A 19,779-nucleotide genomic window follows, 5' to 3' on the forward strand; every position below is an offset into this window, starting at 1 on the left:
ATAATGTATTAATGACACGATCGAGTATTTCCAAGATACGGGATTTCTACATAAGTTCTTTGAAACAGATCAAGTGATTCCCAGTTGATTTATATCTTAAACCCTCTAAGGCGCACTTGATCCTAATGTTATCACCACCCTATCTTATACAACGTTTTATGTGAATTAATACTTTGATTTGAAAGTTTAAACTTCAAGGCCCGTTATATACTGCAACTCTCCCGCAACGAGAAAACTCTCTCTTTTCTTCGCGCAGCAGTGTTTTCACTGTCCAGTAAGACTTGCTGTCATAACTCCTGCAATCAATACATTCTTGAAAGCGCGGTGCAATTTTATTTAAATTAATCGGGTTTAAAATGATCAAGATATGAAAAGCCCTCTTGTCATTGGACCACTGTGCGTATTCAATTGATATCAGCACTGTCAAATTGAGTTATTCAATTTCCTTAGTTATCAATGCTGTTCTCCATGCATAGCGAGGGGTCTCATCACTACTTGTTGTTCAACAGCTGAAACGAATTCACCATTCTTGTTAAAAATGAACAAATGTCAAGCAACACCTAGTAAGTTTTTGCAATTTTTAAAAATTGTTATTTGTTTAATTGAGAAAAAAAATCATAATTTATATTGTAAGATTTTAATTTCATTATGAATATTTTTATGAACTCTTTAATGATTCGTAGAAAATGGTATTGGGCTAATTTTATATAGATGCATTCTTATTGAATAAAAAATATATAGATATTTATAGAAATATTGATATATTTTTCTTCAGCATAAAACAAATACTAGATAATTTAAATTAAGTGTTTGAAATGAGTAAAAATTCTTTTTTTATATCTGTTTTTTAATGTAAATCTGGTTTATTTAGAAATACTTTGATAAATTTTTTAGCAATAAGCAATTCAATGTAAATTATATAATAATAAGAGTACAAAAATACACATACGACTGACTGAAATTTTATTGATTATGCATTTTATGCCTATGGATATATAAATAAATTAATTCAAAAAAATCAAAAAGAATCAAATATGCTTATCAAAGCCTCCTCTTCTTAGATACTCAATATAACCCTGGGTTTAAAGTCAAAAGCTCATAAACCTGTCACATCTGTACTGGTGTTTGGTCTTTTGTTTAAGGCATGGAAACAGCAGGCGGAAGCCATGAAATTCAAACAATTGTTAAAGTTAAAGTTAACTTTACCTGTGCAGAGATGAAGTGTCTGGCAGTAAAGTGTATAATTTATCATAAATTCTTATAAAAATCAGTATTACAGATTTGTCATATATTTTTTCCATTGATATATATCAGTGTAGAAACTACATAATGTGAAATTTATCTTTTAAAAAATACAGACAAACACACTAACTAAAAAAAAACATCAAAGTTTTCATATTGGATATATTGGCATCTGTCAAAAATGCAAATTTTGAAAATAAAAATTTGAAAACTCTTGACTTTTCCAAGAAATATCCTAAACAATTTTTTTGGAACGATTATGTTTTCTTCAATTACATTTCCTTTTCCCCCTTTCTTTAAAGGATTAAACTTATTTCAATTTCATTGTAATTGATTCATTCTTGTATGAATTATTGATACTCTAAAAGATTTTATGAATTACTGATACTCTAAAAGGTTTTAGGAGTATACAATGTTTCATAATCATTGCTTTACCTTAAGATTTTTATTTTAAGGTCATTTTAATCAATCATGTATACGCGATATAGAAATAAAAAATTGTTTTCATTTTTTTTTTAGACAAAATCCATCTTATCATAATAATATATATGTTTTTTTATCGATGTAATTCCTGAGATATATTTGCTTAAATGCCTTTATTTGGAATAGCATAATTAAATTACATCAAGCAACAAACGCCAATTTAACACGTAATTTAATCCAATAATCTTAATATTATCCTAATGTAGTTTAATTTCATCATCAAAGGAAATTTACAGTTTTTCGAAAAAAGTTATATCGTGGTTACATAAATCAAAAAGATTAGTTGATACAACATTCTGTAATCATAATCATATTGTGCGTTACACCTTTAGACAAATGTAAGAGCATTATAATAAACTAAACTGAAATAATTTTCTACATCTATAAAGACAGAGTTTTTTCCCGCCATATAGCATTTGACTAGAAACAAAATTCTAATAAATTTTCCTTAAAATTCCAGTCAATATCAGGCATTGCCTGTTGTCTGTAATATGTCGGTTGTACAGGTTTAAACAAACAAACTCTACAACCAGTGAAATAGCGTAAATATCAGTCAAATAACCACGATAATATTTCTTTAAATCGAGGTATAGCACTGATGAATTAGTTAATAAATATTGTTTTTATTTCCAATCTGGCTTTCTAATGTCAGTTTGCCTTATCTTTTTCTGGCGTTTATTCGTCGTTTTTTCGTTTGATTACATGTAAAAAGTGAAATAAATTGCCAGGTATTAAATCTAGTTAAATTTACAAGATATTTATTATGTTTCAAAAGAGTGGATATAAGTGTTAACAACTTCGTTTGGAAATGTCCATTTTCTTTTGACAAGATCGTTGCTGTGTAAACTAAGAAAGTCAAAATCGTGTTCAACTGGACTGGGAGGTTCATATCCTTTTAATAAAACCTCAACGGAAGGCGGAAAAGTAATTTTAAATGTTGATAAGATTGAAATGCAAACCTCCATCGTGCATCTTCTTCGACACAAAACACACAAAGCGGGTAATATATAATGCAACTGATGTCACAAAAAGCGTCTCGAAATCGAATTTTATTGAGAAATCGTCTTATCGTAAAGTTTAATTTAAAGGAGAACCTTGATTGCATTGGATTCGTAACCTAGGTTAAATAAAGATAAATGTCAGTCGTCCTACTTCATCTGAATTGTGGCTTTTCATATTGAAATACAACGTCGACAATACTCTTACAAATTGCATAATCCTATATGTTAAATGGGAAAGGTATTTTTATTAAGTTTTAAAAAGATACCTGGAACTGTAGTACAATTCCGCGTTGGTACATCTGATCAAATATTTGTTTCGACCCCCGGAGGAACACATTTATATCCAAGAGCAATGCTTTATGAATGTTGCAAATGAAAGAAGAAACGAAAGTCTAGAAGGTTATCTTATTTATATGTGGTGCTTAAGTCGCAAAAACCATTTCAAAATAATTAAACAAAATATGCAGGATAAAATTTTCCTATAAATATGTCATGATTTGGGGAATTTGCAGCGAAATGAATAACTTTTTTATGTTTTATGTGTTGACTTTTTAGCATAGACCAGATAAGAGTTTTGAGACAAGTGTAACATTTCAGAGAAGTTAATTTCGTTTTAAATCAAACCTTGAAAAATACTTTACAGCAATTTAAGTCTGATTCAGATATTAGTGGGATTTTAGTTTTTGTCAGACTAAAAGAACAAACATATATTTTCACCTAAATCCTCCTTTAATTGTGCATGCTATCAAATAATGTATAAAGGTCCTTTTGTAATGACTTCCAGGGGACAATGACAATATTTGCTAAATGCAATTCTTGATTAATGGCATTGTTACTTGTGTGCTAAAAGTAACTTCTTGTGGCACGGAACCTGTAATATGAGATATTTCTCATTGAAATTGCTCTGTCGGAGAACCAAGTTTCCTTTCTCCTTCTCAGACATTATACAGTCATATTTATGTTACGGATTGCCTTTCTGCAAAGCATTTGGCATAAATATTTGGCGTTTGTACGTCAAAAATTCATATCCGTTGCGTTGAGTCAACAACTTTAGGCCAACCGGACTGGCTTTAAAGGAGGGTTTTAAAAGCTTGGCCCTTGATCTAAATGGGAATTCAATTCTGTTTTGTTGCCAGACATAATTATATAATGAAATCATATTTTCTTTCACAAAAGGTAATATGTCAAAGGTAATTTTAACATTTGAACTGGGTTTACGAAAATAATGTGAAAATACGAAATAACAACATGGTATATTTCAAAAGAAAGCTGCTTAGTGTAATGAATAAGGTTGACCTTTTGACTGTTTGGAGTTTCATTTATCTGTCTTTATTCGAAATGTATATTACTTTTATTACTAAAAGGCGTTATATTCCATTTAAGTTTATGTATTTTTCAAAACTTAATCTGATGTCAGATCGTTCTTAATATAACCTGAGAAAAGTAAATATGCCACTAATTCAAGAAAATAACACGCCTCTAGTCCGAAATGCATACAACTTCAACTTGCAGTTTAAATGTGTAAGTTAAACAAAATGAGGAAATTTAAGAAAAATAAAATGCACTGTGAGGTTATTATTACAGATTATTTGTTTCCTAGGGCAGAGCTGAGTGTCGATCAGCAACAGGGTTTAATTCGAAGCACAAGCAAAAACGTTTTAAATGCGTTGATTGTTTCAAATCTAGATTTTTGGTTATGTACGTACGTACTTCAGCAAAATGAAAAAAAATATTTTTAGTTTTTTGATTAATTTTAAAGAATCCTAGCTTAACTAAAAATGTATCATTGGCATGAGTATTGAAAGTGTTTTAATGAGTGACGCAATACCAAAAATTAATTGGTTACGAACTAAAAGTCTAGCAGTGACGTATCATCTAGTGTAGCTTATATTTCTATACAACATCATTGCAATGCTCACTGACCGTTGGTAAAACAAAGAACAATATTTCTCCTTTTGTAATCCACAGGTCGAATTCTTACTGATGTCCCTTGTAAAGTCTGTCAGGATCATTCATCAGGCAAGCATTACGGCATCTACGCTTGTGATGGGTAAGTCTTATTCCTTAATAACTAAATGGATTGTATAACAAATTTAGAAAAGGTGTTATCAATTTTAATGATTTTTTTTAAATTTTGGTTTATGTTTTATATTGTCATTTCAGGTGTGCAGGATTCTTTAAGGTATGTATTTATTTAAAAAAAAAAATAATGTATTTTTTTCAATGTGATTTTTTTTTTTTGGTTACGTGAAATTATGTATAAAAAATCATGATATTAGTAAAACATTTCAAAGATAGGCAATCTATATTCAAAAAGTTTTTTTTTTAAACTTTATTTTATGTTTTAAGAGGTCCATCAGAAGAAATCGACAGTACGTGTGCAAGTCGAGAAATCAGAACAAGTGTCCAGTCGACAAAACACACAGAAACCAATGTAGAGCGTGCCGACTGAACAAATGTGTAAAATCTGGAATGAATAGGGATGGTAAACATCATTTTGATTAACATGTACTAGTTTCATTTTTTCCTTCGATATTGCATTTCACATATTCATTCAGCAGCGTTTGAAATTTTTATAAGTATAATATCATATTTTAGCTGTTCAACACGAACGTGGACCTAGAACCTCAACTTTGAGAAGGCAAGTTGCAATGTACCTTCGGGAGTCCTCGGACTACACTACGCTGCTCTCTGGAGCTCCTCTACATTCGCCCTACTTTCCTACGTCTTTCTACAGCATGAATCCACCAGGAATGTGTGAAGCCGTTATGCTTTCAACATCGTCTGCTTCATCTGCATCTTCAACGCCATCGTCTTCAGTCATTGTTCATCCAACTCCAAGGGTATAAAACATTACAGTAACTTTAAACGTGATCAAATATAGTCTGAACAGCTTTTATTTACAACAAAAACGAAGATAATAAATAAAATTGAAATTGCAGTATTATTTCGTAAAAGAATTGAACATAATGTCGTTTAATTGATATTAGGGTGGAGGTCAAGAGTAAAAAAATTAGTGATAAGATTTAAAAAAAAAAATAATCAATGATTTTCAAATGCATAAATATTTATTATAATACATATTTAATTTTAGTATCCATCTGAAATGAGCAATTTCATTTTCCCCACAAACACCGCTGACTCTGTCTGTGAAACTGCTGCCAGGATCTTGTTCATGACCATCAAGTGGACCAAAAGTATACCGGCCTTCGTTGGACTACCAAACAGGGACCAACTTGTTCTTATTGAAGAGAGTTGGAGGGATCTGTTCATACTAAGTCTCGCGCAATTCCGCCTCCCAATTCAACCTCACGTCCTTATAACTGCGTCTGGTGAGTAACTTGTTTTTATGAAGTTAAAATGTCTAACAAAAATCTATTTTTTGCATTTCTCTTTACTGTCAACATCATATAGTAAATGAATAAAATTATATGAAAAACGTATCGTTTTAGGTGTAACATCAGATAGTAAAATGACATCAGAGAGAATGTCCGCTTGCATGTTGGAGATACGAGCACTTCATGACGTCATCGATAAGTTCAAATTGATAAATGTCGACCCAACAGAATATACTTGTCTTAAAGCTATAGTAATCTTCAAAACAGGTACGAAAATCGCTAATACAAAATGAATAATATTACAAGGAGGAGAAAACTGCAATTTTTTGTCGAAACATGTTGTGAAATTGATAGTGATAGTGTTAAACTTGTGTAGTATTCATGTAGAAATATATATTCTATTTATTAAGTACATAACTCAATATCTGACGCAGAGTTCTGGTACTTGCTTTTCAGCCTTACGGAATCCTGTTCACGAAATGAAAACGCTAAGAGACAGTCACGCCGTGGCATTACTGCAAGACCAGGCACAAGTAACCCTCAGCAAGTACATTGAATCGACCTACCCTTCACAGCCGTTCCGTTTTGGTAAACTGTTGCTGCTGCTGCCGCTGTTGCAAACTGTTTCCTCAAAAGTTATTGAGGACATTTTCTTCAAACGGACCATAGGACATGTTCCCATAGATAAATTGATAGTAGATATGTTCAAATCTGGAGATTTTTGACACTCTCGAGAATTTATTGATCATTATTTTTAAAAGATACGCATAAACCTTTTTTTATAATTACAGATTGTGCATTATTAGTTATAAACCTGAGTATTTCGTATAAAAGAACTTACAAAAGTACTCGTGCTAATGAAATATAATTATCAAGGGCTTAAGCATTGAGTGAATGAACATAATATGTTCAAACCCTAGGCAAAATAGTGTGAAGACATGGGTTAAAGTGAAAATTTTTATTTTTGTGTATTATTTATTATTGTCTTATCAAATAATCGTGTGTGTATATTTAATGTATTCGGATTTGTTGTGGTATTTACATTGGGTTTTATTAATACTTTATAACTCCATATAAGATTTCAATTAATATATTGAACAAGCAACATTTCAACTCCATTAATTTATTAATAGTTGAATGACCAAAATATGAAATATATTTATGTCAGATTGAGGAAATATAATTGAAGATATCAAATACTTTTTTTTTCCAAATCTGTTCTTGTATTGGAAATGGTTTATGTAATAAAGAAAGCATACTTATCTTCTTGTGCTTGTTAATTTGTATATATTCATATACATGTACATAAACAATTTCGTATTTGTAGTTATTTAAACCAGTTACTATAAACTATAATTTTAAGGACTATATATGATTAGCGCCTACCCCCTCCCCTAAAATGAACATCATCATTTTACTGTAAATCTTTGTAAAGATAAACATTTTAAACTTATTCATATTTTTTTTTATTATCATTTTGATTCCAGTGTCACAATTTAAATACATGGCATCATAAAGATAACCTTTCCATTTTCGCAATTTTAGCCTAAAACGGCTGGTTTTCAAGCAGTTTATTTTTAAGAAAAAAATTGAGAGATTGCTTGAACAAAATCTATTTTTACCAAAGAAGTATCTATCCAGTACTAATAAGTGACAAGAAATTCGTTCTTATTCAGGCTTCGCTCTACACAGGTATTTCACTTTCAAAAAAAAAAGAAGATAGGGAAAATGTCAATTAATAACTGATTTTGATTAAATTATAAGATAGCGTCACTTTTGATGTCATATACTACTATAAGTGCAAATAAATGGGTGAAAAATATATTTTATGTCAACTCTTTTAGAATAAATTCCCAATTTAATGTACCTGAAACACTTCAAAAATTGGCGAACTATTGTGGCCAAATTTGACTCATATCGTTTATATATAGTCCTTTATTTAATAATTTGTCGAAAACTTACCTATCTTCACAACTTATCACAGCATTACTTATATATAAATCAATTTGTAAAAAAGAACACACATCTTATATATCAATTTACAGGGAGTCATCGAGTAATGTTTACTTTGTTTGACGTTGTATTTTTACATCCTTTAAGATTACATTCTATTCACTTGTGTTTGCGTGGCATTGACTGTCCGAATTCCCTCTGCGTTTAAGTAGCTCACATTCTTTAAATCAATATTTTGGTATTGTTCTACAATTGATGTTTTTTGAAAGTAAATATCATGATAATGATTATTACACAACGAAGTAAAACCCTTTCGAAATCTGCAAATAAAGCAAGAAGTGTAAAAGGTAAATGCTTGACTTATAAAGGTACGCAGTTCTTAAACTTACCATGCATTTTTATGCACTTTCAGCAGAGCATAGAATCGATATTTTACATTATTTTAGTTTAATGACAGATTTGATTGTTTGCTGATATTGTGTAAACCTTACCATGGATGTGTTTGTTATATTTTACAAAGCTAACTCCAGCAGTTTCATTAATTGCCCTGACAATCAAACTACTCATATTTCTCTCTAGTACATGTATGTATTAAAGCAATGTATATTGGTAATCGATGCGATCAAGTACTTTAACGAAAAACGGGAATACTGGTATTTTAAATGTAGGTGCTCTTAAGATAACGTTCTCAGTAAAATTAAAGCAATGCTATAGGATTTCTTGTCTATATTTCCCACATACATTGTATATGAATCTCTATTGCAACTTCATATCACTGAGGGATATCATAGGCAAATTATGTTTGATAGCTATAGGGTCTAGTAATAGCAAGCAAAAGCAATCATGATGATGCTTTGTATTCAAATGAAGATGTTGGAAGGAACTTAATCACTAAGAAATTTCTGCTCTCTCTCTCTCTCTCTCTCTCTCTCTCTCTCTCTCTTTATTTGGAACCTAAAGCACCTGTTGTGCCAAACGTTTGTGGTCAGAAGGGGAGAAAAATGACGGGTGGTTTAATTTTGTGTTAATCTCAGTATCAGAACACCTCTTGGTCAATGCGACATATAACTGAGCCTCGCACCTATCCAAACACGGCGTAGACCAAATCATTAACTTCTATAATGGTCTGGATTGTGAGATGTCTCCAATACAAAGACTGGTCAGATTATCAGTATTTAAGGTATTTCACTACACCTGCACATTGCTGAAGGCAGTGGTGGTTACAAAATATTAGCATCAACACCATCATCGCCTGTTTTCCTTATTTCTTTGAATGTCAATACTACTACAATGCCGAAAAACATCAAAGGGAAAATAAAATGAATGACAATGAAAGGAAAACGCTAGTTTTGTACACACCACTTGAGCTTTATGATAGTTTGAGACTGATTTACTAATAAATGTGCATGTATATTTATCTCCATGTATTTTTACACGTAAAACTAATTCTTTTTACACATGAAACTTATGATTATACTATACTGCCTTCGATTCGTCCTGTAATTGCAGAAAACTGTGCCTCTATTGTAGAAATGAATAACAATCGATTGTAAGGATATAAGAAAAATAAGATATAAAGAAAAAATAAAATATCCATATACCAATATCAATTAATTGTTTAATTTGAATCTGTTAAAATAGCTCGTTGCAATACCAAATGCAAAGTTATTTCACCAATGACAAACTGCTTTGTCACTATACGCATACACTCCGTAATGCTTCACATGTCAGTTTAACACTCTTGCTGAAGATGTAGGTGGGTTTTTGATAAACGTCCAAACCAAAGCAGCAGACGTAATTTAACTTGAACGTTAAGAATAACATTTGTGGTCGTCCTATTGAGCGGATAGGGTTTCATTTGGATTGTTAGCTGTTGATGGTAGTTGGTGCGGTAATGAGCCTTGCCCAGGTGTCCTCTTCAATTAAATCCACTGACTTCATTCCTGGACTTTGGGGATGGGAAATCGTATATATCTGATTATATGTCTGGGTCAAGAGGTACACTGGCCAGCAAGATGAGTTTGAGAACAAAATGGAGATGTTGATCATTTCAAAATGATGGAATGACACCCTAGATGTTCTTGTAGTTTTAGGATAGGTGAATTGGCTTTCCAGCTGTGAACTACTGAAATAGTGTAAAGAGACTAAGTTTAGAGTATATGAACCTTTAATATGACAAATAACATGTCTTCAATTTTTGGTTAAAAGCCATAAGAAAGCATCATGTATAATAATTATGTTTAATGCAGCAGTTAGGTTATCATCTTTATATACTAGCATTGTGCTAAAATAAATGTTCTTAAAGTAATTTTTGTTAGTAATATTTACGTTTTACTGATTTTACCTTTGAGTTAAAGAATATGTCACGTTGTATTAGTTTTACATATTTGATTATCAATTTTCAGAGAATAAAACTGAATGCATTGCTTGTGAGCGTCTGATTTTTAACAATTCTATAATGATTCGGTAACTGAAGAGAGCTCTTTGAAGTTTGCTCTTAATAAAGTATCAAATAACTTTGAATTAACAATCATATCTGTTAAAAATCTAGCTTAAAGATACGGCAAAAAAACTCTTCTGGTCTGAAAAAGGCTCTTGAAGGAGACTTCGTTCCTACCCATACAATAAGTCAATTTACGTTAAGGCCCAGAATTTCATCCGATAGCAGCACCCTGCGACGAAGTATTGTCAGAATAAGAAAATTGATACTGACAATGTAACGTGAACGGACCAAGTCGAGCAGACCAAATCTTTAGGTTACTAAAGAAATGTACAAATAAATTAAAGGGTTGACTTTCAAAAAGAAAAATTGATTTCAATTTAATTAACAATTAAAACGAAATCGTATTTTGGTACCACAGGGGTCCTTTATAAATGCCAATACATGGCTTTATATTTTTATAATTGACTTTTTGTAAATATGGTTTTAACTCGTACCATGATAATTCTCGGAATTTATTTTGTAATTCTACCCATGCATGAAATTCGTTATTTTATCCATTTAACGAACATTTAATGTAAGCATGATTTATGTAAATATAATGCAGTCTCTCCTCTCGAAGTTAATTACAGTCTCATCGAACCCACCTGGATCGTGTAGATAGGACAATTAAAACTATACAATGTATTCACAGGTCCACAAAATTTAATGAAGATACAAAGTTTGTTATATTATCATGTCCTGTTTATATACCACATGGAGTAGTTATCAGTCTTCAAAAGAACTAGTATCGGAATTCGGAAATATATTATATATTTGACGCTTCAACATTTGATAACTAAAAGAAATATTAATTCAACCTTTTTAATATAATCATTAATTTAAGTGAGACATCCAATGGACTGATACATGTACCAAGAAAGTAAATACACCAAATATCAAATTTTGTATGGAATTTGTGTTAAAGTTATCATTTTAGACATAATTTCACATTGTACAAATTAGTGACGTCACAGTAACAGGACCGCACACAGTATGGCGTCGACTTTCCGTCTCCAGAGTTTTACTTAATTCTCTCTCAGATTGCAGTTAGTGGCTGAATTTTTTATGAACAAACTGTTCGTTTTGAACAAATTATAATTTTTCATTGAATACTATGTCTAGAAACCCGCCGTGATAATGAGAAGCATCTCGGTCTGCATTTGATTGTATCAGCAAAAGCTCTACGTTCCCCGCGAGAGATTTTACCGGGTAAGTGATGAAGGTCATACACAATATGCTAGTTTACTTTGGCTAACCCCGAACTTATTTCCAGAAGCAATAGAAGTTTGTACTTTCAAATAATTACAAAAGCGTCAGAAGTGAAGTTTTTATACATATGTATATTTCTAACGTTATCTGAGAGAATCTTCATCCATACGATTGATATGCAATTTTCTCATTATAATTGTTTTGTAAAATTATAATCCAAGATGATGTCATTTAGATTATTGTTGGAATATTTTACTTTAAAAATAAAAATGTTGTTTACTTTTTCCCCTTTGTATGTTTATCAGTAAGGCATCGTTTTTTGTAGTCTGCCTGCTACAATTCCTGCTACTTAAAATAATTTAATAACCCAAAGAGAATACAAACTAAATCGTACGTTCTCTCAGCATACCATATCATAAACGTTCTTTACCAAAAATGTTGTGTCCCGCTGACGTTCGTATTCATGCCCTGATATTTCTAATGTGATGTTGCATATTTTCATTTGTCCTCTCTGTCGTCCTCAACGGGTGTTCCTTCTATATTGCGTCTAATCTACAAGCCATTTTTGTCTAATTACTCATACATCAAACAATCCAAAGGAATTACTTTACTTCTGCTAGCTGTCAACCGCCTGAATGGCGAGTACATTTGATGTCTCTAATCATTTTGACAGTCCATGTACAGAATATTAAGTCAACGACAGTTAAATGATGCCTCTATCTTGTGAAGACTAACACTGCTGTAAAGAAAACCAGCAATCCTCCCCCTAACGGAATCAATAACACCGACTCCCCAGAACGAACATCAAACTTAACCTCTTCTCTTTCAAGTCGTTGATCTAAGTAGCACAATTTGACAGGACCTCAAAAAAGAAATATGCAGTTTTCTCATTGGTGTTTTAATTCCCTGCGTTTCTTACCTTGTGCAAGAACAAAGAGGCCCCGTGGCGATAACGAAATGAGGGTCTTTACCGATTAACGATTTCACTTTCATAGCAAAGTACCCCCGATTGTTCAAACGTCAGATTGCTGTCACGGTCTATATTAGTGTTCTTTGTTCTCGAATCAAAATGTTTGTGTTTCGTCAATTTGATTGCGTTTGAAAGTCTATGATTCCGTTTCAATGTCTAAGAAAGAGGCTCCTTTGTAAAACTAGATTCCAATTAGAAAGTTAAGAGCAATAGGCGTTGGGCGGAAACCGATTTTTGAGTAAATTATGTTAATTCTTTGGACCACCGACGACATTAGCAAAATTGTAGAATATTTGTCTTTTGTAAGAGTACTTTTAAAACGACACTAATTTGTAATCCAGTAGTTCAGTTAATAACTTGTAAGATAAATGCTAAATTTAATCGTTCCAAAGAGAACATTATTAATGTAACTTGTTATTACAGCACCATTCTCTCAACCAATGATTCATCAAATGATATAATAGAGAGATTCAAGATAAAAGTTACACTCGTGTACTGAACCTTGATTGAAATATTCAATAAATAAAGGAACAAAAAAATATATGAAATTTGTATTTAAAAAATTACGATTAATAATGCGTTATAATGGAAAGATGGGTACAATTAGAACCGGTCACAGTACCATAATTATATATATAACTGTATATTTTTAAATCTATATCAATTAAAAAAAATTCCTTGGGTGAAAATGTCGAAAAAAAGAAAAAAAAGCCATCCTTTTATATATATTGCACATGTTGAGAATTTGAAATGATTACTAGTAATTAAAATAAACCTTCAATAAATTGATTTATTTTACCAATTTAAAGATCACCGGTTTCTATAATAAAAAGTCAAAAGTAATCTTGATGAGGAAGAAGAATGTATCTTGTATGAAATTGATAGAAAATAATGAAATGAAAGTATGTCCAGCGCCTTATCTAGCCTATTGTATGCCCATGCTTAGGGAATAGCATCGTTTTAACAACATGTGAAGAAGGTGGGACAATCACACGACAGATATCAAGTGAGAAGTCTTTTCATATGACAGTGGCATTCTTTAGCTTTCCTTTTGCTATTGTAGGCAGGTTAATGAATGGTCAAGATGGATTCGACTAAAATTTAATCTGCTCCAAGACCACATCATTAGCCAGTAACCATTAAAGGTAAACAAACACAGCTTTCCTACTCCAACACCTGTGTATGAGATCGGGAGGACACTAAATCCCCTTAAATGGTTTAAGAGGATATGTTTTTCTATATATCGGTTTGGCTTCTGGAGCAAGGGCGACACTAACAAGGGCTAGACTAATCGGAGATGCGAGGATGCGCTGAAAGACATACCCCGTCAAAAAGATCAAACAATGATTCTATTCTTTAATATGCTGCCATTTTATTCTATGAACAAGACAATAGCTACATAGATTTTATGTTATTTGAAAGATTTTAAACACATATAAAGTGGTTTAAATAAAGGAATTAAATCTTTGAAGTACCTTTGTCTTGATTGTCGAAATAATTCCTCGACTATTCAGTGATTTTGGACAGAGGTTTTTGTGACAGTAAGTCTAGACTTTCTGAGACGAGAATGAGATGAAGATTATCGTTGGAGTGTGTGGTCTGTTTTTTTCTTATAAGATAGGGTCCTATTGTCCAGAATATTGAATCTAGGGAATTTTAATATATCGCAGGTGCTAATTCTATTTTTGTCAGAATCAGATATTTTTTTTCAAAAATTGCAGATAAACAAATTTAATGAATTCTTAAAACTGATCACAATAGCATGATACTACAAAAATGCAACAATTTAACATTTCTGTAATATTTAATTACAAGTTTGTTCTATATAAATTAATCAGCATATTTTGTTTAAATACTTTATTTATCGTTTATTAAGTAAGATTAATAAAACCGTTTTTGTAATAATCTTATTAAATGAAAAGACGCCAGGAAAATGTCAAAAGGCAACTGTATTGATAGAATTTTCACTAAAAAGTATTTATGATTTTTGATGATAGATGTTTAATACTTTGTTCTGTTTGCAATATATAACTGACAATGGTACGTTTTGTTGCCTCTCAAGTTTCAGCACACTTTTCTAGATATTGCTCATATCTCTGCATGATTTGCTCTGATATGAGCAATACAGCATCATATCTAATTAATGATGTCTTTACTTGTTCTCGACTTATAAATGAATGTCTTAAAATCAAATAAACTTGAGGGTCAATTTTAGTTTTAATTACCAATTAATATGTATAACTCTTTAAATAAGACAAATAATTACATTTTGAGAATTTTTGAAATAAAATACAAGTTTATTGGATGCCTGCCGCGAATATAGCTACGTAATCAAGCATTTAATATCGAAATTTTAAAAAAGTATTTACAATGCTTTTTAAAATTCAGTCCTTAAAGTAAAAAAATGTCAAAGCAAATCTCATTTGACATTTACTTTTATAAGTTCGTATGTAGTTATATTTTGTCCCAAATTCATATCAGACCTATGTCTTGGTCATAAATGTATAATTTAAACAAACAAGAGAATTCTAAAAGTATAACATCATAGATTTAACAGGATTCTCAAATATTTGCTTTTTTACTTCAATGCCTATGTATAAAAAATTATCGGCGCTGGCTAACAAAATATTTAAAAATGTTTAAAAAGTATTCGATTACCCTCACTTGTTGACTTTGACAAATCTACGTGTTATGGGTGTAAAGTCAGGCAGAAAACAGAGAATAGGCAAATAAGGTGTAGACAAATAGTTCCCTTTCACAGATGTCCTTTTACGGAGAACAGTAAATATCCTTGCGCAAATATATGTCGGAATATGGCGAATTAGTTTCTCAAGCGGTCAAGGCTGTTTATTTGAAAGAGTCTCGTCGCGGTTTTTTGGAAACATAGACTTAAAATCAAGTGTTAATCAGAGTCAATTTCAAATAGGGAAACCGTGAAATCACTTCTTCTGTGTTGGCTTTTGAGAGATTTAATCAAAGACTAGCGCTTGGTAAATATTTAAAAGAGAATTTAAGTTAATATTTGTCAGATTGAAAAGCTGTGAGAGAATATTTACTTTTCATTATTTTCCTCACCCAGTGAAAGTAATTTGAATATTCCCAGTACTTGAAAATCTGAGGGTGAACATTCTGGAGATGCATGCCAAACAGAATGCAAATTTTTTCAGCTGGTGTATATATGATCAAAATATCACCTTATCATCTTTCAGTGTTGGCTTTTGTCAAATTTCAGTTTTATTTTAGTCCCCTGAATGCAAAATCTTATTTGACTTCATCTCTTGACAAAAAATGTTCATTTTGATGTGCAAACAAGCACTATACAAATGTGTGCGGTATTCCTACAAACGATCTTTACTAGAGTTATTAACTTATCCGCAATTTTGACAAAAGAGATCTTTTGAAAATTGAAATATCTTTACTTCTTGTCATTTTGTCACGTACTTGACAGTTTTAGAACAACTGTCAACTTCAGATTGGAAAGATCACTTCAGTCTTCCCAATTACTGTTTCAAGTTAAGTTAAACAAATTTAATCCAAGTTATAACATACGCTCTCATTGCCTATATGTACCGTCCTTTCAAAAGGCACGATTTCCTCATTTAACGTCACCTGGCATGAGTTGCATATTAATACAATTTATTATGTAACTTTCTTTATTTCTTTTCACTTTCTGATGAATGGAAGCATAGCGATACAAGAAGAATAAGACACATTTCAAAATAATAAATGAAGAAATGTTTACTCTCAATAAGATCATTTTAAATATAACTCGTATCAGGTTTAAATCAAAAAGACATCAAATAGACAATCCCCGTATCTAGCTGTCTTTAAGTAACACCCATTATCACCATTTGCAACATTTTAAAACAGCGTACTGCAGTAAACACTGTGAATAAAATACTTGGCAACTGTCGTTCCCATGTGAATTTCATTCTTAATACCCCTTTAACTTCCTTCTTTTTTCTTTCTGTCGCTTACTTTCAAACTATTGATATATGTACACTTCGAACGCCTAAAAAACACTTCGTTTGAAACCTACGATAGTTCAATTTAATTAAAGGAATATCAGAAAAAACATAAATGTTCGAAGCGAAGTATGATAGGGTTGTATGTCAAGGGAAGTATGATAGGGTTGTATGTCAAGGGAAGTATGATAGGGCTGTATGACAAGCGAAGTATAGTAGGACTGTATGACAAGCGAAGTATGGTAGGACTGTATGACAAGCGAAGTATAGTAGGACTGTATGACAAGCGAAGTATGGTAGGACTGTATGACAAGCGAAGTATGGTAGGACTGTTTGACAAGCGAAGTATGATAGGGCTGTATGACAAGCGAAGTATGGTAGGACTGTATGACAAGCGAAGTATGGTAGGACTGTATGACAAGCGAAGTATGGTAGGACTGTATGACAAGCGAAGTATGGTAGGACTGTATGACAAGCGAAGTATGGTAGGACTGTATGACAAGCGAAGTATGGTAGGACTGTATGACAAGCGAAGTATGGTAGGAATGTATGACAAGCGAAGTATGGTTGGACTGTATGACAAGCGAAGTATGGTAGGACTGTATGACAAGCGAAGTATGATAGGGCAGTATGACAAGCGAAGTATGGTAGGTCTGTATGACAAGCGAAGTATGGTAGGTCTGTATGACAAGCAAGATATGATGGGGCTTACAACGGTGTGGAGGTCAGCGTCATTTATCGTATCGTATCGAATTGTTTTTAAACAAAAAAATAAACATTTTAGATTTTAAAATTTAGTTGAATGAAAACGCCTTGGCCGTCAACAAAGTTAGAATGTTAAGTAAAACTCCAAGATGATTGTAATAGACAGAATTTACGCGATGACTGACTGTACTTTTGAATACATACTTAATAGTTCAATATATTTACTTTTCTAACAGCAATCATAACAAGCTAACTTTAACAGGGCCACACAGGAACAAATAATTTGGCAAGGTGTGTGGCTGCTACTCTCCAGAAATAGCAACACACGGGGGAGAGAACACCCCATCCGACCTTCCCAGCGCTTTTGTCAATGTTGATAAAGAGGCAACTGACAGCTAATATTGACTCATTGGAAAAGTCAGTCTATGTTTTTTTTCACCAACGACGGCTAGCTATTACATGGCAGGCCACACGTCTGTGGGAGTCAGTGGGAAGTCACACATAGAAGCCAGCGTTGTTAACATTGTTGGCGGACAAGTAACCAAATTACCTGACGGGGGTAGATCTGGTCAATGGATGATGAGGGCCCTACTTCTGGGGGCGGGCTAGGAAAGTTGTTGTACTCTCTAGCATTCCATCTTTTTTTTTCAGGAATGCACTTGCTAAGTGTGTATTGGGGAAAGCCATCTTGACATGTTTTCATTGAATGTTAACATGGTCTAGGTAAAATTCTGGTTGGTTTCAAGAGATCCGAAACCGATTTCTTCTAACTGTGGAATGTTAAACCACTGAATGACTATTGACAATAATATATTGGTTGTGTATTGGACGAAGCTTCAGTTATATTTAAGATCATATTTTGCAACAACAAAATAGACATTATACTAAGTATTATAATAACATGTATGTAAAACGTTACATTTATCTTGATCGTTTTTGTTGGCATGCAGATTACAATAGTTATAATGATGAATTATACACCTAACAAGGCCGAGACAATTTATATTTTGTGATAAAAAATTCTTGCATGAGATTTATTTCTATATCATTTTTATTAAGATTATAAGACCATACTTTTCCTAAGGGATTGTCTAAATGTGACAATTTTCTACTATTTGACCTTATGTAAATTGTTTGGAATGCGCCAGATGATCCCTTTTTCCATATACTTTGTTCTTTTGTACTAAGGATTTCTTTTTTCATAAATATCTAAACTTACTTAAAAAGTCACCATATTGTCAATTTCAGCAAAAAAAAAATAATATTGATTTTAAAAAACAAAAACAACAAAATACTTAACAAATTTAAGTACATTAATGATTGTATGAAAATACCGTAAAAATCATGTGCAATGTCATGCGCACTCGAATTAAACTCGGCCTCTTTAATGCATATCATATGTTTGTTGTTTGGTGTTGTCTGTCTGTTGTTGTCTATCTGTAACCTTTTGTCTGGTTTTGTCTAGAAGTGTTTTGGGTTTTTTTATGCCAAAAGTGGTCGATCTAATGATTCTTTGGTTTTGTATGATTTGGTGTATTCACTATGTGTCTGATGTTGTCAGATTGTTGTCATCTGCTATAAAAACGTGCATATATTATTGATGATATTGTGTTATAGTTGTTGGTCGAATGTTGTCTTTTGATGTTGTCTGGTTTGTATTTTCTGCCCGGTGGATTGTGTTCACTGTTGATTGCTTGGCGTGGTCTTTTCGAACAGTTGTAGTACAAAATCCCTAGTGAATTGTTTGTAAACAACGCTTTCCTCGGTGTGGTCAGGCTAAAGGGATTTAAGGCTGAAGATAATAGATCATATTTCTTGAGTCTTCGGACAGATTTTAATCAGACACCCTATCCGATTAAACGGTATCTGGTCTAAAGTCATTTGGCTTTCTTTTTGCCTGTGGCAATTATTATTATCCGAAGAGGTATTTAAAATATTTGGTCATCTTTCTCACGATTGTGTTTTAGCATTCAATGAAGAACATATCGCTGCTTCAAATTTTTGTGCCAATAATTAAACATTTTTTTAATATTAATAGTATTATAATCCAAAATAAGGTGAAAACTGATAAGCGATTCAATACCACAAAACGACCATGATTCCTTTACGTTCTTCTATTCATTTATACGACAACTGGACAATTTACTTTATTACTCATAACTTATCATCACAAATCTCTATCTTAAAGATAAACACTGAAATTAACCACAAGAATAGAGTACTAAAACCTTATGGAGACCATGTAAAGCTCCCAAACCGTCTGCTCTAGATTGTATAGAGATATACGATGACACGATAATGATTTGCAAAAATGTTTCAAAATTGAAACATCAGATTGTGACAAATATGCTTAGAATAACACGACACCTCTTCACCGACAGTAGACACAAAGTAGGTGTCACGGAATCATAGACCCCTTTGCTAATTTACC

At 32.1% G+C, this 19,779-nt stretch overlaps 1 protein-coding gene across 1 annotated transcript; it reads left to right on the plus strand.

The window, feature by feature from the left end:
• The first annotated feature begins 248 nt into the window (after positions 1-248).
• Positions 249-7,290, plus strand: LOC105336096 (nuclear receptor subfamily 2 group E member 1). The gene is made up of 8 exons (XM_011440281.4): positions 249-563; positions 4,695-4,776; positions 4,890-4,908; positions 5,076-5,211; positions 5,325-5,569; positions 5,821-6,058; positions 6,179-6,331; positions 6,521-7,290. Exons 1-8 carry the CDS (start codon positions 539-541, stop codon positions 6,787-6,789), a joined length of 1,167 nt encoding a protein of 388 aa, XP_011438583.3. The 5' UTR covers positions 249-538; the 3' UTR covers positions 6,790-7,290.
• The last annotated feature ends 12,489 nt before the right edge of the window (positions 7,291-19,779 follow it).

Source organism: Magallana gigas, chromosome 9 (assembly GCF_963853765.1).
Source record: "Magallana gigas chromosome 9, xbMagGiga1.1, whole genome shotgun sequence".
Lineage (NCBI taxonomy): Eukaryota > Metazoa > Mollusca > Bivalvia > Ostreida > Ostreidae > Magallana > Magallana gigas.